This window comes from Colletes gigas, unplaced genomic scaffold (assembly GCF_013123115.1).
Source record: "Colletes gigas isolate AHSC1104 unplaced genomic scaffold, ASM1312311v1 Colletes_gigas_Sc00006, whole genome shotgun sequence".
Taxonomy (NCBI): domain Eukaryota; kingdom Metazoa; phylum Arthropoda; class Insecta; order Hymenoptera; family Colletidae; genus Colletes; species Colletes gigas.
The window spans coordinates 9,131,028-9,147,436 of NW_025106635.1; the positions used below are offsets into that span (position 1 = coordinate 9,131,028).

General features: G+C 40.5%; 1 protein-coding gene across 2 annotated transcripts in view; it reads left to right on the forward strand.

Moving 5' to 3' along the window:
- LOC122395859 (amyloid beta A4 precursor protein-binding family B member 1-interacting protein) overlaps nt 1-16,409 on the forward strand; it is a 235,722-nt gene that overhangs the window by 90,179 nt on the left and 129,134 nt on the right. Inside the window, exon 1 of one of the 2 annotated variants that reach the window (XM_043393762.1) lies at nt 14,776-15,553. The exons of the other annotated variant lie outside the window; for it this stretch is intronic. Coding sequence (XP_043249697.1) covers nt 15,374-15,553 — 180 coding nt within the window. The 5' untranslated portion in view covers nt 14,776-15,373. Of the gene's footprint in view, nt 1-14,775; nt 15,554-16,409 lie in introns of those variants that run through there. 2 annotated transcript variants of the gene reach the window in all.

Consider the following 16,409-nt stretch of genomic DNA (forward strand, 5'->3'; position numbering starts at 1 on the left):
TTTCCAAGACGAGATTAGGCGACTCGTAAGCGATGAATTATCTGCAGCTAGTATGTTACCGGTTTGATGCAGTTCTCTGTTTTATCATGCTCCGCCAGTAAAGTGATCTGATTTATCTGCTAACATGACTACAACCTTTCTGATTCGCATACGTATGGCGCAAGTGCTGATGGGTATAAAATTTAAAAAGATAAAAACATAACCATAAATAAAAAATAAAATACCGAATATTTTTGTAGCTATCACGTTAATTTTTATTTTTTATATTCTTGCCATGCATCTTCCCTTTGCATTCTTCTCTGATTTTTATAAATTTTGGCGAACGGAATATTACAAATTTTTCAAAAATTCTGATCACTAAATTTGAATTCTGTTCGGAGACAATTTCTTATTTCCTGCGCCTGACTACCTTTATTTATTCTTTCGATACGAATTTGATCTAGCTTGACTGCTATTGAAATAGATACTATTTGTTATGAAACGCCCTGTACGCAATCGTTAATAGCGATCGCGTTCGAATGTGATTTGATCTTTGCGCGGTAAATCATTAACATCAATCATGAAGTTACCAACTCGTTCATAAGGTCGTTCAGTCCTTGACATAATAAAGACAGACTGAGGTATACGAATGATGAACTACGTCCAGGATAAAATAGACGAACGTCTGAGGGCTTCCGGCGAACATTAGTATGCGGGCATCGTTATATCCGCATTCGTGCGGCTCTTCTTAGCATCGTTAATCGCAACGGGAGCCTTTGTTCGGCAATATTACTATATCCGGTTGTAATCCTCAGCCATCGAGTTTCATTAGACTAAAGGCAGATTTTCTTGGAATCGATGCTCGGTTACTGAGAACGTTATTATGGACGAATCAGACAAATTAGGTTGTACCAGCTGGCCAACGAATTGAAATAAAAATCTCCTTAATAGGGCGCGTAAAATACAATCGCTTAGATTCGAATAATTCTATTGAAAAGTATATAATAATTATAATCTCGCGAATTGGAATTTGTGATTTAAATTGTCACAGCGTTTGGAAATTAAAGTTCTATTCGAGGAAAATTGCTTTTTCATGCTTTCAAATTGCTTTTTCTTGGAGAATCGCCGTCTTTTCGCGGTTATATCGTGAGTTTTGCTCTATACGTATCCTTCTCGAGCACGATTCGAGCAGAGAAGCATAATTGGGTAACATCGTGACCCTGATGCTCCGTATGCTCCGATGAAAAGCTTAGTTCGTTAGGAACGATTTCAGGTAACCCCTCGATGCTCGATGATCGAATTAAGCCGGGCTTGTTACAGCCATGAAATCGGCGATGAAAGAGCCCTTGCAAAGGGGAAAAAACTATCGAGTTTCCAGCTTGTGCAATCGTCGATATTCGACTCCGTTCCTCCTCCGCCAAAGAAAACTAAAAATAAGCTAATGCTGCGGAAGATAATTTCATTGTCAAACTTGAGCAAACTTTCTTATTTCGCTCCGCTGAAATTATAAACAAATACACGCGAGTGTACTTAAAATAAAAATTTTTTCTTTATTGTACGAGACAGTGGAAAAGTTTATTTAACATTTCGAATGGAATTCTCTTTAAGATTGATTTGAATCTTTTTTTTTTGAATTTTTACAAATAACGAATATACATTGGAAAAAACAAAAATTGAATTATAGTTAAAACATAATCAAAAGAACTCTGTTTTTCAGTAAAAAAAATTTGTTCGACATTTATTTCAATTATACGAATTTGGTAACATAAGTGCCCCATGTAAATGTGGTTCTGTTGCATGCACATGATTTTTTCTGGATGCACGTTGGTCATTTTACGTGATGTATTATAGTAATCAAATATTGAAAGACACTTCGTATCGTCGGAGGAGGGGCCGACTCGCCCGGTTTTCGGATCCAAGCTGCTTCTTTGTTAGCTTTTGGCCATCGCGAGGCAGCTCCGTTATGCCCGAGTAAGATGGACAGAGAAACTTGAAAAAGGAGATCGAAAATTGATGGAATAGTTATTTCAGGTAGCGGTGCTACCCACGTGCCCAAGGGCAGCTGCAATTTCAAAGATCTTCTTCCACTTTCAGCCTCCCTCGTGTCCTCGTAAGTCGATCCTCGCTTCCGCGTCTCTTGCGAGGCTTCTGTTTTCGTCAGCCTCGGGTCACAACGAACCGTTATCACTGTGTTTCGTTGTGGTGAATCGAAGTGGGTCATCGATGCTGCGATTCCCGTGCAAGTGGTGTATAACCTTTCGGTCGAGTGAGATTCGAGGGAAGATAAACTCACCCCTCGCGATGAATCTTTTCACCGACAAATTAATATTCCGGGGCATATTCGAAACAGAAATAACTCGAATCGATTTCTATTTGCACGCGATTCCTCGTCTTTGTCATCCTTTATTTTTTAAGGAAATCGTTTTCCAAAAATTGATTTACAACTTAAACTTGTTAATGAAAAGTTAAAGGCAACGTTCTGTGTAGAATTTCGCGTTTATAAAACGAAAGTAACCGATCTCCGAAAGATGTGAAACGTAGAGATTTATTTTCCAGCGAATGGAATCTAGATTTCAGTGTAGACGACTTCGATAAACTCGTTTCTTGGGACCAAAGAAGTCGTGGGTGGTTCGCCGGGCTCGATTAGAAAACTTTTCCCCTGAATACGAACGCAAATCGATTCCCGTTTCTTTTTCGTCCCGGGCACACGGCGCAGAAAATCGAAGGAATAGAAAAGTCCTATCGTGGCATCAGCCACGCGTTCTGTTTGCCATCTGTTGCTCTCCTCTCCTAATCTTTTTCGAGATCCGTTGAACAAACTGGGGATGCTACTGCTGTAGAATGCCCGAAGACCTCTCTCTATACCTCTGCTTGAAATTCATGAAGCTCTTCCGCCATGCAACTGTTCAGCGTTATCGCGGATTCCGGATTACGGACGAATACATTGTCCACTGAAATTGAAACGAGATGCATAATTTTGCATACTGTATTCCCAAAGAGTATTTCCATTTAACGAAATGGTGTATATTGAAATTCTAGGTGTTGACTAAAAATTTGATTTGACGAAAAAACGTTCAAAATAGATCCAAAAGATGCATCGAAGTATTTAACAAAAATTCTGGACTCTGAATAGCTGTATGAAACGAGAGTTGGAACTTAAAAACAGCTTTGAGGCTTTTAGAGTGAGGTCAATATTTATACAGAATTTATTTTAGAGTAATTTTAATTTATATCTTTCTATAAATCATATTTTCTAATTATCTAGGGAGTAGTATCTTTCAAAGTAATCTCCAATACGAAGGCCTTCCCTCTATGGATATTACAATGACTTCAATATTACAATGGATATTCCTCGACTTTCTCTTTTAATTTTACGATTCAGGCATAAATCTTTTCTTCTGTCTCCCTTCGTTCCAGTGGTTTGTGTATATATGCTCGCGGGTCTCCATTAAGCTTTTCTTCCTTATCGAAAGTCTGCTATGAAATGCAATTGTTCCACCGCAAAAATTGCTAACTACACAGTTGGCTCTATAACCGCCGACGAACTTAAAATACGGCGTAGATATTGTGTATACTCTTTCCAATGATTTCTTGCACGACATACGGAGCGACTCGAGCCTTTGCAATTACATCCAACGCATAAATATTACTTAAGCTTCGTAATATCGCTTCTTTTCCTCAACGAGTATTACAAATTTTATTTATTCTTCGATTAGATTTTTTTTTCTACGAGAAAAGACTATTTGCAAATAACTTCTATGCCAAAAAAAACAATGTCTTCTGTCTGGGTTGAACAGCTGTTGCTCGTCGAGCAAATTTAAAAGTCGCATGATTTAATAATCCATGCAACGAACATCTTTCGAATTTGCAATATAAATCCTGCACGGCGTCTGACCAATAAATTTGTACGCGTTTAGGAAGAGACGTATAATCTTGCGCGGAGAAATTATGTTCGCCACCTGCAGAACCACCCTGCCATTCGCGTCTTGCGTCAGATCCAGTCAGCCACTTTAATACCGTGGTAGTAGTGCGTGATCCAGATCATATTTTTCACTTTTCCAAAGGTTTTACAATTTCGTCGAAACGCTAATTTCACGTCAGAAATCCCAGCTCTGAAGTAAATAACCGGGTCTAAGCGAACCCAGAGGCTAACTTAAGGTTGCAAATAGAAACACTCCGTTTCGTAAGAGGCCTTCATTCGTCGATTACGATTATACGCGCTCGATCTGGTTGGAGGTTTGTTTATATTTTCTGTCAGTTCTCGTTGAACAGAGTGTAGACACCCCGGGTTCTCGGGAAAAGAGAGTCTCGAGACGGATCGAAGGTTCTCGAAACGAGCAATGACGCGGAGTTTGAGTGCGCTCATCCGTGGCCTCGTGCTCGGTACCTGTGTCCCCGAAGCTCAACACTCTCAACACCTCGAAAAACAGGGGAAGCCTGTCCCTGCGTATGTACACGGCGTCCTTTGGGTTGCAGCTGCCTCGTAGAGGCAGCACGTGTTCTCCTCTTCAGCAGGGCAGGTGGCTGGCGTCGTTAAGCAATCGCCTCCCCCTCGACGAAGACCGAGATTTGAACGTGGCACGGTCGGCCAACAGGAACAAGACCGTCGAGAAAGAAACCGAGGAGAGAGGCGGTCCAGAACGGAGTTTGGAGGAAGGGAAAAGGTGTCCGGGTTCTGACGGGAGCTGGATGAAAAGGTAGCTGAAGATCAGCCGGAGATAAATATCGAGCGGGATTATTATGCTGGCGTGTTAGCGATCTCCGCGAAAGTCGGATCATCCCTGAACCGTGAAACGAGGAACCGTTCGATATCAGAGTTTCAAATTTTAGGGCATCGTATAGTCTCCCAAACGATCTCTCCTGTCAAGTAATCAAATTCCCACTGGATGTGTCTATTTACTCGAAACGACAGTCATATTCTCCTTGGTTATTTTATTAAACTCTCACACACGAAAGTCTTAACTCTATAACTCAAATTATGTTTGGTTCTTGTGAAAAATTGTATTTATCAATTTTATTTATAAAATACGCACGATACCAGATTTTTTTAAGGGGAGAAATCTTTGTTGCCCATCGTTAGTTTTATTTACCAAAAACAGTCGACTTTATTGAAATAATAATTTTATGATCATTATAACGAACATATTTTTTAACAGTTTATTTACTTACATCTTACAATCACGTTGATTGTTTTTTTAAGGGGAGAAATCTTTGTTGCCCATCGTTAGTTTTATTTACCAAAAACAATCGACTTTATTGAAATAATAATTTTATGATCATTATAACGAACATATTTTTTAACAGTTTATTTATTTACATCTTACAATCACGTCAACTGTTGTTTAACGTTACGTTTTATCGATGACTTTCCTCATTAGCGATTTGACGAAATATTTAATAAATTACGAGAGGTTCGTTGTGGCAACTGTTTGTAAAACGAAAGTTTGTAAATCGAGAGTTACCTGTATCACGATCGTGAATGCCTTGAATATCTTATTACTCACAGATATTGTAAGTTTAATCCCCAGGAAGCGAAACACGTATTACGTAACGAGGAGGATGCTCGATTTAACCTCGATCAAAATAACAGGTGGAACTTACACGTTCGCCTAAATGTGTGATCGCACTTTCATTAATGCTGAATTAATTCGATAGAAAGTTATAAATTGTGAAGTAAAAATGGATCGTCGATCCGTCATGAGGAATCAATTTAACTTACTGCTATTGAATGACAGTTCAATTTCGCCTTCCATGTTCCACAGCGGATTAAGAATAAAGTAAGTCTCCGACATATGTCAAAATTTGGAATGAAAATTTACGACAGGTTGCTACTTCACATTTCTGTATCAAGTATTTCTAAATTTTCGTTATATTTTTACTGCCACGTGATTCATATACGGGAAATAGGACTTTTCAGTGTGGAAATAAAACAATTCATTCTCAAGTTGAAATATTCAACTTGAATATAACCACTAAGACAAATTTAAAATTACATAATTTACAATTGTTTAAAATCAAAGTTTTGATCTCGTAAAAAATTGCACAATTTTGACAGTCAACGCGTTAAATTGTAAATAAGAATACTCTGCATTTTAATTAGGAGAAACAGTGCCCCCGTTCCATTTCGTTCGTAAAGGTCGGATAGAAGATTGATTACCAGAGAATATTGGTCCGTACGTCAAAATCACACTCGAAATTTCGGGTTTTTTTTTCGACCATCGCTGTGCGTCGTGCGCGAGACAAAAAGATCGCAAGCTGGGGAAGGAAAATAGGGTGGCACGGGGCTCAGCAGCGTGGAGCCCCTGGAAAGGTATCCGCCTGTGTGAATCGCGGCGAAAAAAGAAGCAGAGACCTGGTCGAGACTTGGAAAGAGACGAGGAGGGAACGTAGGGTCGTGGATGGGTGTTCGACGAGGACGTGGCGAGAAGCAGGTGATACCCGGGATCTGCTTCTCACTCGTGACCGGTTCCTGGATCATGGATACGCGGTTTACTGCCGCTTAATAAGCTGTAATAAGAACTGCCGGTACCCTTGCCACTCGATATTCCGTACGCGATAAATCTCACCGTAGCGATTGTAACGCGAATCGTAGAGGCGAGCAGGTGGTTCGTGTCTCGCTCCGGGCTTCGATGACGCTCCCGAAGAAGAGGTACCTTCTAACAGGCCTTCAAAAGCTGTCTTCGTGCGGTCGGATTTCTCTGGTTTTGACTCGCCTGTCCGTTTCGCTACGTCGCGAATGGGATAATGAGTTAACGATCACCATTGTCGATGCGGTAGCACTGGGGTTACGGATTCTGAAATAGCAATTTGCTCCGTCGTCGACAAAGCACACAGGGAACAATTGGAAGTTCAAACGTTTCTACCCCCTTTTTTCAAAATTTTAAGAAAGTGTATGCAAAACTTAACCACCTAGGCAAGAAGCATGACAACTATGCTAATTGTTGCTAGAGTATCCAAATCATTTTATTTTGGAAGATGTATCTAGGTCGAAATATTTCACATTTTCAATCTTGGGGGCAAAAATACTTAATCTGCTGTAGAGTCGGAAGGGCTGAAGAAACTACTATATTATCTTTATTACTGGGTATCGGAAAAAGATAATAATGTAAATTGGATCACAAGATTTATGTTCTTGGGGGATTAAACTAGAAGGAATCTACGTAATAGGAAATATATTTTCTGACCGAGAAGTTTGGATTTATTTATAGCGTACGCACATTGTAGCAAAATTTTAATACACTGCGTATCTTTATTTCAATCGTATCGATCGTAATGTGATACTTTTTGAACAGTTATCTAGATGAAAACAGGTTTACCGTCGCAAGTGTCACAATTGTAAGTGGTTTTCTCTTCTTCCACCTGGTCTTTTGCAACTAACACATACCGAGCAATCTTTATAGATTTCCTGAAGGTTGTAATAAAATGCAACGGGTCCCACGACCTTCTCTTGATTTTTGGTGTTCTAAAACCTCCCCAAAATTGTCAAAATTAAACTTGTAATTTACATTGCTTGTTCCTTGCATAGTACGTATAATACTTTCGAGGTCTCTGAAAAAAATGTATATGCATTGCATACATACATATATTAAGGTTAAATCGATATAAAAAAGGATTGAGATAACGTAAGACTGTTGATATAAATATGGAGATGAATTTAACTGTATTTAGACCTCAAAAAAACGTCTTCGGTTATTTTGTTCAATATAAGTTGCAGGATGTGTGCATCGACTATCGATAATATTTATATTTCATTTTGGCAAGTAATTTATCCATAATATATTATATTAATATTTACTGCTAGTCAAACTCTGGTTATGTGATTCCCCGGCTGATGGAAATTTATTTTCAATAGAACGAAATATAACAATTATTATCTGTATTCGGTACATTGCTCTCCATACAAAAGTAATATTATAATTACGAACACATTTCCTCGAATACGTGAATCGTTACCTGCTATCTTCGTTTATCGCTTCCGGTAGATTGTTAATGAATATTTACGTCAATTCCCTTCCACTCGCAATGCAAATATCGATTTTTATCTACAAAACAGCCTTTGAATTTTGGCATTCCGTGCACTCGTTTCGAAGTTACAATCATTTTCGAGGATTCCCAATTTCCGCTTTTATGCACACTTCGCTTTGTCTGCTTTTTAAACAACTTCAATCACATTCTCTCTGAATAGCAGTATTTTTATGATTTTTTGAAGCTCTGTAGAACCGGATGCTCGTTAAAATTTTAGGTGCCGGAAGTACCAAAAATATGACTGTTTTCTGCCACCCTCTGATTCGATCTCGTATCAGGAGCGATCAATATCGATAACGCGATTTGCTTCGATCTAGACGCACTCCAATTTCTCGTAGTTTCTTCGCTGCCTAATTATGGGGAATCCTCTCGCCATAAAAGCAACGTGAAGTATTATGGACAATAAACGGGCAGTAAAACCATAAGGACCCTCCACCGAAAGGATCGGACGTCCAATAAATCTGAGTTTTAGGTTAGTAATTCATGGACCGGTCCATCGTCCGACGCGATTTCGCTTATCGTTGGGGTTGATCGAGTCTAACGACATAAGGGCTGCGCTCAGGGGTCTAAATAGGAGTGGTCCCACCCCCTAGTAGCGTGTCCTCGGGGATCCTCCGGAGGCGTCCCGACAAAGAGGCCAAGCACGAGCTCCTCCATCCATTTTTCTTCCTCTTTCTTTACGCGAACCTGGCTTCGAACGGGGCGAGACGGGGACAGGAAAGATGGATTTTTCTTTCTTTCTTCTCCTCGTCTTTCTTTCTTTGGTAAATCAGATGCAGCCTCGCTTCTCGACGACGCGGCGTACAACAGTTGGCGAGGAGGAAACATCTGTCGGTCGCGGCGCATGCGTATTCCTCAGGTAAAACCTGCGTGCATCAGGGATTCTCAAATTCTATACCTGATTTTTCGACGATCCCTAACACGCGAGTAACAATCAATAAATTCTGCAGAGTTCCTAAAATCATTATACAAAATTCATATTTAAAAGGTGAAATAATCAAATTACCCAAACTACAGTTGGAGATTATAAGTCTAGAAAAAATGACACACAAGATAGTTAAATGACATTTTTTTAAATCTCAAATGGTGCAGTTATTAGTATTTTATGTTAATATAATGTCATTATTTTTCTAATTATATTGTTCATAGTTTATATAAATGGTCTCGTGATCAATGCTATCAAGAATTATTTTCCTCGAAAAATACATTTCGATATTTTATTAATCATTCGTAGATTAAGAGGAACATACAGTCGAAAGCTGCGTAACAAGAATGGAAATCTAAGAAATCGTACGTGCATTTCGAAACTTCTGAAGTTAATTTTAATTCTTGATAAAATTCATGACTGCGCGATTAAATCAACACCTGCAAACGAGTGCGCAAGTTGCAACCGGCGGTAGACACGAAATGCAAATTCGGTATTAAGAGATAAGGTACATGCTCTCGTAGTGAAAGATCATGTTCAAGAGTGGGCTAATTTAAGTCCGAATTACGTTACAAAATATGTTTTTTTTATCGAGAAGTGGTTATGTTAAATGAGTCCTTATTGCATCGCTTAAAATAATAAGAGTATCGCGTATTTTAATAATTAAATCGTTCAGTATAATGTCCAATATTCTAAGCATACTCCGAAAATCGGCGTTATTAATTTAAAAATCGTTTAAATAATTTTTCAGCAGTTGACAAAATGAATTTAATAAATTTTTAAAATGTTCGAAACATTAAAGACGATTTCATAACAATTATCTTGTAGAATATTATTTCCTGTAATTACACTCGATTGATAAAATTACAATCTTCTATAATTACAAGCGCTTTTATAAACGTTTGTACGGCTATAAATACAATTAGGAAGAGTAATAAGATCCTCGTTTCGACGTTCACCTAATTATCTTGATGCTTCTCCGGTCGCCTTTCGTGCGTAATATTTTCATTTCAGAAAAGTAGGTGACTGGTTTCACGACGTAGGGGCTCTTATTAGATTTTCCTGTTGACACGAGCAGTTTCAGAAATAGTCGAGATTTAGAACCGGATGCGGTGGTCCCTCGCCTCTACGAGTCAATTTTTACGATACGATAAACATCTTCTCGAACGCGTTTCGATAGGCCTCTGAACGGAATTGTTTATTCGCGCTGCAAACTCTGCTAGCAATTTCATCGAATCGAATCATTAACAAGCACCTTATACTAGTTATAATTTATAATTAGATTTGATTTTGTCGATGTTGTTGATGTTGATTTCTTTAATTTCGATATTATAATACAGTTACAAAATATAATATTCATAGATGATATCATATATAATTGTTATATGATCCTTTGTAAATTCAAAATAACAGAAATGTGAAACGACCGATTGAATAACATCGCAGTGCAAATTATAATGCAGTAGATAACAATAACCATTGTACACATCGAGTTGAATCGTAAAAGTTAACAAAAATACTACTAGTTATCCGGAATCGTGCTTCACATCGATTCGAGCAAAACAAAACCGAGAAAGTGAAACGTTTGCTGTGCTCAGTCACGGTAAAAAGTTAATTCTGAAGTTTCCAATCGGCGTTTCATCGGCTGCTTAAGGCTTCCCAAGATTAATGGATTAATTATACGCCCCTGGACCGTTCCATTAGCCAAGAATCGAGCGGTAATTAAAATTTAACGCCCATTCGGATTCCAAAGGCGTCCGCGTGAAATTCAATTAACTCTAATCGCGAGATTTACGAGTTTCGTCTCACGATCGACTGTCCTATGCAAAGATTCGTGATCGTTTCGCGAGTCCGCCCGATCGATAGTTTTCGAAAGGGTTCCGATGAGTCAGAGGAAAATTGCATATCCGCTTCCTTCGATGAAGGGTGGTCGAATCACCCTCGTTGCACGGTGCACGCTGCACGCGCGTTATTATTCCGATTCTGATGCAAATACACCGGTCACTTGGGTGTTTCGTTAGTCACTGGACGTGGTGGTCAACTCGTTGGCGACTTCGAGACGTGAGATAACAGGGATCGTAAATCGGAATGGCACGGAAGTCGGCAAGGTGTGGTAAATTATGGCTCGATAAAGAGTAATTAAATCCTTTGTTCCCCATTTGTTTTAAAAGATACTTTGTTCTCTCGTTAGATCGTAAAAAAGTGCTTTTAACCAGCTTGCAGTAAAAAATATCGCCCTGGTCCCTGAATATTCATCCGCTTAATGCATATTTTGTGGCGACTACGAAAACGCCCGTGTAAATATTAAAAGTTGCGCGTCGCTCGGTTCGACCGTCGCGAAACTTTGGTATTTAAAACATGGTTATTATTCAATTTGTTTTCAGTAACGAACAATGTTGAGAAAATTCTATATTATTCATACAACCTTCGTACACGAAATCTGTATTTAAATCTTCGTATTAAAAATAACACGTTGGTCGTTCGACCTTTCCTCGTAAAATCTATATTTTATAGGGTTGGAGTAATTTGGGTAACATAGAAAATGCTGTTAATTCAAGAGAGTCTCTACGATCATAATTATTTAAAAGAATTAGCAATTACCACTCTGTAAAATGGTACAGAATCACTTGATACGATCTTCTCTATTATTCAGTTCAAAATCCAGTTATTGCAGCCGTTACGTCGGTATCGTTGCAGACTGGCGATTGGATATAAAACGATACTCGAGGATTATTACAGTGCTCCCAGACGCGATTTTCTCATTCGAGTATATCGCGTCGTTTTCTGCCGGAACAAGGCAACGGTATTATCCGTTCGTGCGTATCCCGATTCCCTTTTATCGTGGCTCGTGCGACGAAACCTCGGAGAGACGTTCATCCTTGTAGCGTTTCGTGACAGGAAGCACTCGATACCTCTGATCGATGACCAGCGATCATTGGTAGGAAGCAGAAAAATAATACGTTTTCGGTCGAGCGAGAAACGAGCTGCTCCGGGGCTCGTTTAAACCGCAGATATTCACGCATGAAAAAGGCCTTCGACAGTGAAATTAATAGCAATGTTCAAGCGTGATTATGCAAGGTGACAGATGTCCCTGGTACACTTCGAATCATCTGACCTACATCCCTCGAAACGCGATCTTCATCTGCAGTAGACTTCGAGAAGTAAAAACATTCTAACTAAAATTATAATTGTAGAAAGTACGGTCGAGAAATTTGTTTTGCAGAAACTATCGAAATAAATTAACTGGTTGCAAGTTTCGGTTCAGCAAATAAATCTTTATTTCTTCGGAATTACGTGAAAGCTTAATAGAGAGATACACTCAACTTGTATTCTTGTAATAAAAATTACTAGCTATTTATTTTACGTCTTGATTGAGAAATTTTCCAAACGCAACGTTGACCGAATTCAAGAAATTCATATTTTAGTTGAACATACAATTTTATTCTGAAATTGATCTAAACGACCAAAGGGCCCAGCGATGTGCAAGTAAATAAAATAACATTTTTGCAAGAGTTTATTCAAGTGTATCCCCGTGCACGTTGCTTGGTTAGCTCCAAAGGAAAGTAAAACGCGCTGCATTCTGACCGCTTTGAATCGCGAGCTTTCGTCGTTGGTAGCTGAAAAGCTAGGCTGACTCGGTGGTATCGTTCGCGTCGCCACAATAGATCCTTGGAATACGAGAGAACGCCTATTCTGAAATTCAAGAGCGCGAACTGGGTCACCCGGATCGAGATCACTTCCTCATTTTTTTCCCTCCATTGCACGGAACGTCCAACGAGTCCTTCGAGGTTATCTCATCCAGTGGCGCGTCTCCTGCAAACGGCACCGTTGTATAACGAGAAGTTTCTCACAGGAAGTGGGACGGCGTTGCATTGTCTTCCGCAAATGGAACTTTGAACTTGGCTGTGAAATTTACCCCGCGACAACGATTGTTTTCGCGCGATAACCCTTATTAAACGTTCGACATTTTAGCGATCGTACGTCCTTCCTTGTACTTTCAATAGAAAACAACGGAAATGGATGTGTAATCGTGTGACAAAAAGTATTTGAAAGTTTTGAATTGTTCTGACTTAGCAAAAAATGGTACGACAACCTTTATGGGGTTATTTTAACCCTATACTTTCAGGTTGTTAAATCTGATTTTGTCAAACATCTTTTTACATTTCGAGAAGTGTATAAAAATGAACAAAGAAGAGCAATAGACACACCATATTTAATATAATCGTGTTTTTATCAGCAATTTTGTATTACCTTTAGAAATTGAAATCACTTCAGATATTTTAATTTTTTTCGAAGAAAGTTTAAAGAAAATCAGATAAAAATGATAGAAAAATGCATCACGGTACGTTGTAAATGGATTAGTAATAAAACAAGAAATTCTTTGCATTATTGAATTTTATTACATATAAAAAATCGCTGTTAATTTAATTTATATATTAATCGTATCCATAATATTGCAAACAGAGCAATTTACATCATGCAATAAATCAATCGCCCAAATATTTCAACTCGAATAAATTTCGAAATAACCGTGGCGAGGGATGGATCGACAGAAGTAAATAGAGGGGCTCGAAAGGTGTCTGCAGGAAGGAAAAAGAGGATTTTGAGAAACACTGCGTATCTGTGCCGAGCGCCACGCGACCAGGTCGTCCGGTCGGGCTGGGTGCCGGGTGTTGTTGAAATCAACGTGGTGGGGTTCCTTCGACGACCACAACCGGAGCCTTATGCCTTCAGTCGACTCTCGGCTCTCACTGCGACTCGAGCCGGCTGAGATTCCGTTAATTAAGCATCGAGCGATCCGAAACGGTGGTTGCACAACAGGTGAGCCCGCGTGGATCGAGCTCGAGGATCGCGTGGATCCCCTAAAAACAAGAATATCGTCATCGAGTGCAACAACCGGGCTCCAGCTTTATCGTCGAAACGGTCCAACGATCGTCCGGAATCGACGTCCGTGTTCGATAAGAAGCATCGAAAAAAGAGTGGACCAAAGCGTCGTTGGAAGTCGACGTGGAAAAAGAAGAGGAATTCGAAGAGCCGTTCGCAACGAAGGAAAATTGTTTTGCAAAGCCGTGAATCCGCGCGCGAGTCGTGGCGAGCCAGAGTCGAACGGAACGGTGGTGTCACGGTCGATCCCCGGGAGATCGATCCAACCAGTTCCTTTTACCGGTCGATCACCTCGATCTCGCGTTCTCGAGTCCCCGGTGGCGCGCGAGTGCACGTAGCGTCCGCGTCGTCGGGTCTTAATTAGTACGTGGGTGTCGCGATAGAGTCTCGAAGGCTCGTCGAGGAAGAGGATCGTCTCGTAACGAGATAGAGGAAAAGAGCGAGAGGCGAGAGTCGCAAGGTGGACGCAAAGAGATGCCGAAAGCGGTGGGAGCGGTGTTTAGAGAACGGGAAGAGAGCATCGAGAAATAAAAGAGGCGAGAAGAGGGTTGGTTAACCGAGCGCCGGTGGGTGGAGCGGAGCTGGAGGAGCAGTTAAATAGATGCAGGAATCTCTAAGCGGCGCCATGCTGCTGTTAGCGGCGAGAAAAAATATTCGGTTTCCTGTGTCTGTGCGCGCGCGTCTGTGAGCCAACGTCGGAATCCCAGGACCGTATCAGTACGCGCGATTTGCTATCGATTCGAGGCCGGTCCGACTTGTTTGCGGATCAAGGTGCCCCTGGACGATCGAGACGAGCCTCTCGTTGTATCGCACAAGTTGGCTACGTGTCAAGGAACCTCTGGAATTCCAGAGTCGGTTCGCCAGTTGTTTACCATCCGAAAATATCCGTGGGTCGTCAGAAGAAGTCTGACAGTGCGAAGAAATTGTTACCGAGGAACGTCGAGGTCTCAGGACCGTATCGATAAGGTTTACGAACGATTCGAGGCTACTCGTTCGCGGTCGAAAGAATTCTGTCAGTGCGCTCGTGGACTCTTGAACTACTTGCACGTCCGTCTGATTGTAATTCAAAGATTGTCGGAATCCCGGGAACGCAGTTCTGCGCGAGGAGGGCTCATAGTGCACCCGCGGAGAACGTTGTCTTTGAGTCGAGGAACGGTGGACTCCCAGGACCGTATCAGCGCGGTTTGACTACCTGTTCGAGGCGAATCTGGAAGAAGTATCGAAGTGCAGCCATGAACGTGCATTTGGAATCTCAGAATCGATCTGTGCGTTTGAGATAGAAGTCTCGCGAATGTTTGAACTTGCATATTGTCTCTAAGTCGAGGAACATCTGAAACCACAGGACATTTGGTCAAAGTAAATCTTAGTGTGTATTCGTGGATACTCGAACCGACTTTTTCTTGACGAGAATATCGTGAACGATCGAGAGTACTCTAAAAGTGACTGTTTGAGCAAGAAGTTTGAGTAGCAGAGTGTCGTCGGTGACACATGACCGCGTAACTCGCGATCGATGATCGGTCAGTGACTTGGCAGCGACACAGAGAAAAGGATCGAGCAAACATGTTGTGCGGCACGTTCAGGAAGAAGAGGAGGCATCCCGGGGACGAGTATCGATTGGTCAGATCGAGCACGATGCCGAGGATCCTGTCGGGAAAGGAAGGCAGCCTGGTCGTGGTACGAAGGACGAAATCCTCGAGGGTGGCGGCTCGTTCGTCGCATCTCAAAGATCTTCTGCACACGGTAAGCCATAAATCCGCTCGATCTCGACGCGAGCGGGCCGATCCGGCTGCGAACGTCTCGTGATTCCGGGGCCTCGTGACGTTTCCTATCGCAATAAAATCGACCTCGAGGATCTCGTTCGCGCCGAAGGACTCTCCTCGTTCACCGGTGAGAGGAAATACGGCCGGTTCGAGCTTTATCGTCCTGTATGATCCTTCGATTCATTCGCTATATGGTGGCTCGAGAAACAGTTGTACGAAAGCTACGATCGAGTCGAAATCAACTGACCGGTTCGAGCCAACCGGAATTATTATAATTCTTATTTGCACTGAAAACAATTAAATCTCAAGTTAAAATGACGAAGGAAATAGATAGGGTTCAAATTTTAAGTTGTGTAGTTTACGATTGTCTATGATCAAAGACTCGGTTTCATACAAAATTTTACGGGTGAACATATTTTTTAATATTGTATGTATCTATTATTTTTTAACTTGATACTGTCCGTCTACTGTTCTTACCTTTTTCTTCGTAATGTTTCGGTAATGCTGAAAAATACATTTCTTTTGTAATCATATTTATACTAAACAGTTATCGATATTTATGATACAGAGTTCTTGCATGTTAAGTACAATTAAAGATACAGATGATGCTTTTTAAGATATTATGAATAGTAACAATATGTGGTATAACCAAGAAGGTATCAATGGTATGAGAAGGGAAAAATCTATTTTTCTTATTTCTTTATCTACTATTTATTAAGTTTATTCCTATTTTCTTCAAACAGAGAACATTGTCACAATTAGATCCATTTAAGCTCTGTTGAGGAGGAAGGATAGCAAGAACCAAGATCGAAGCTAGCGGAGGAATCTTATTCACC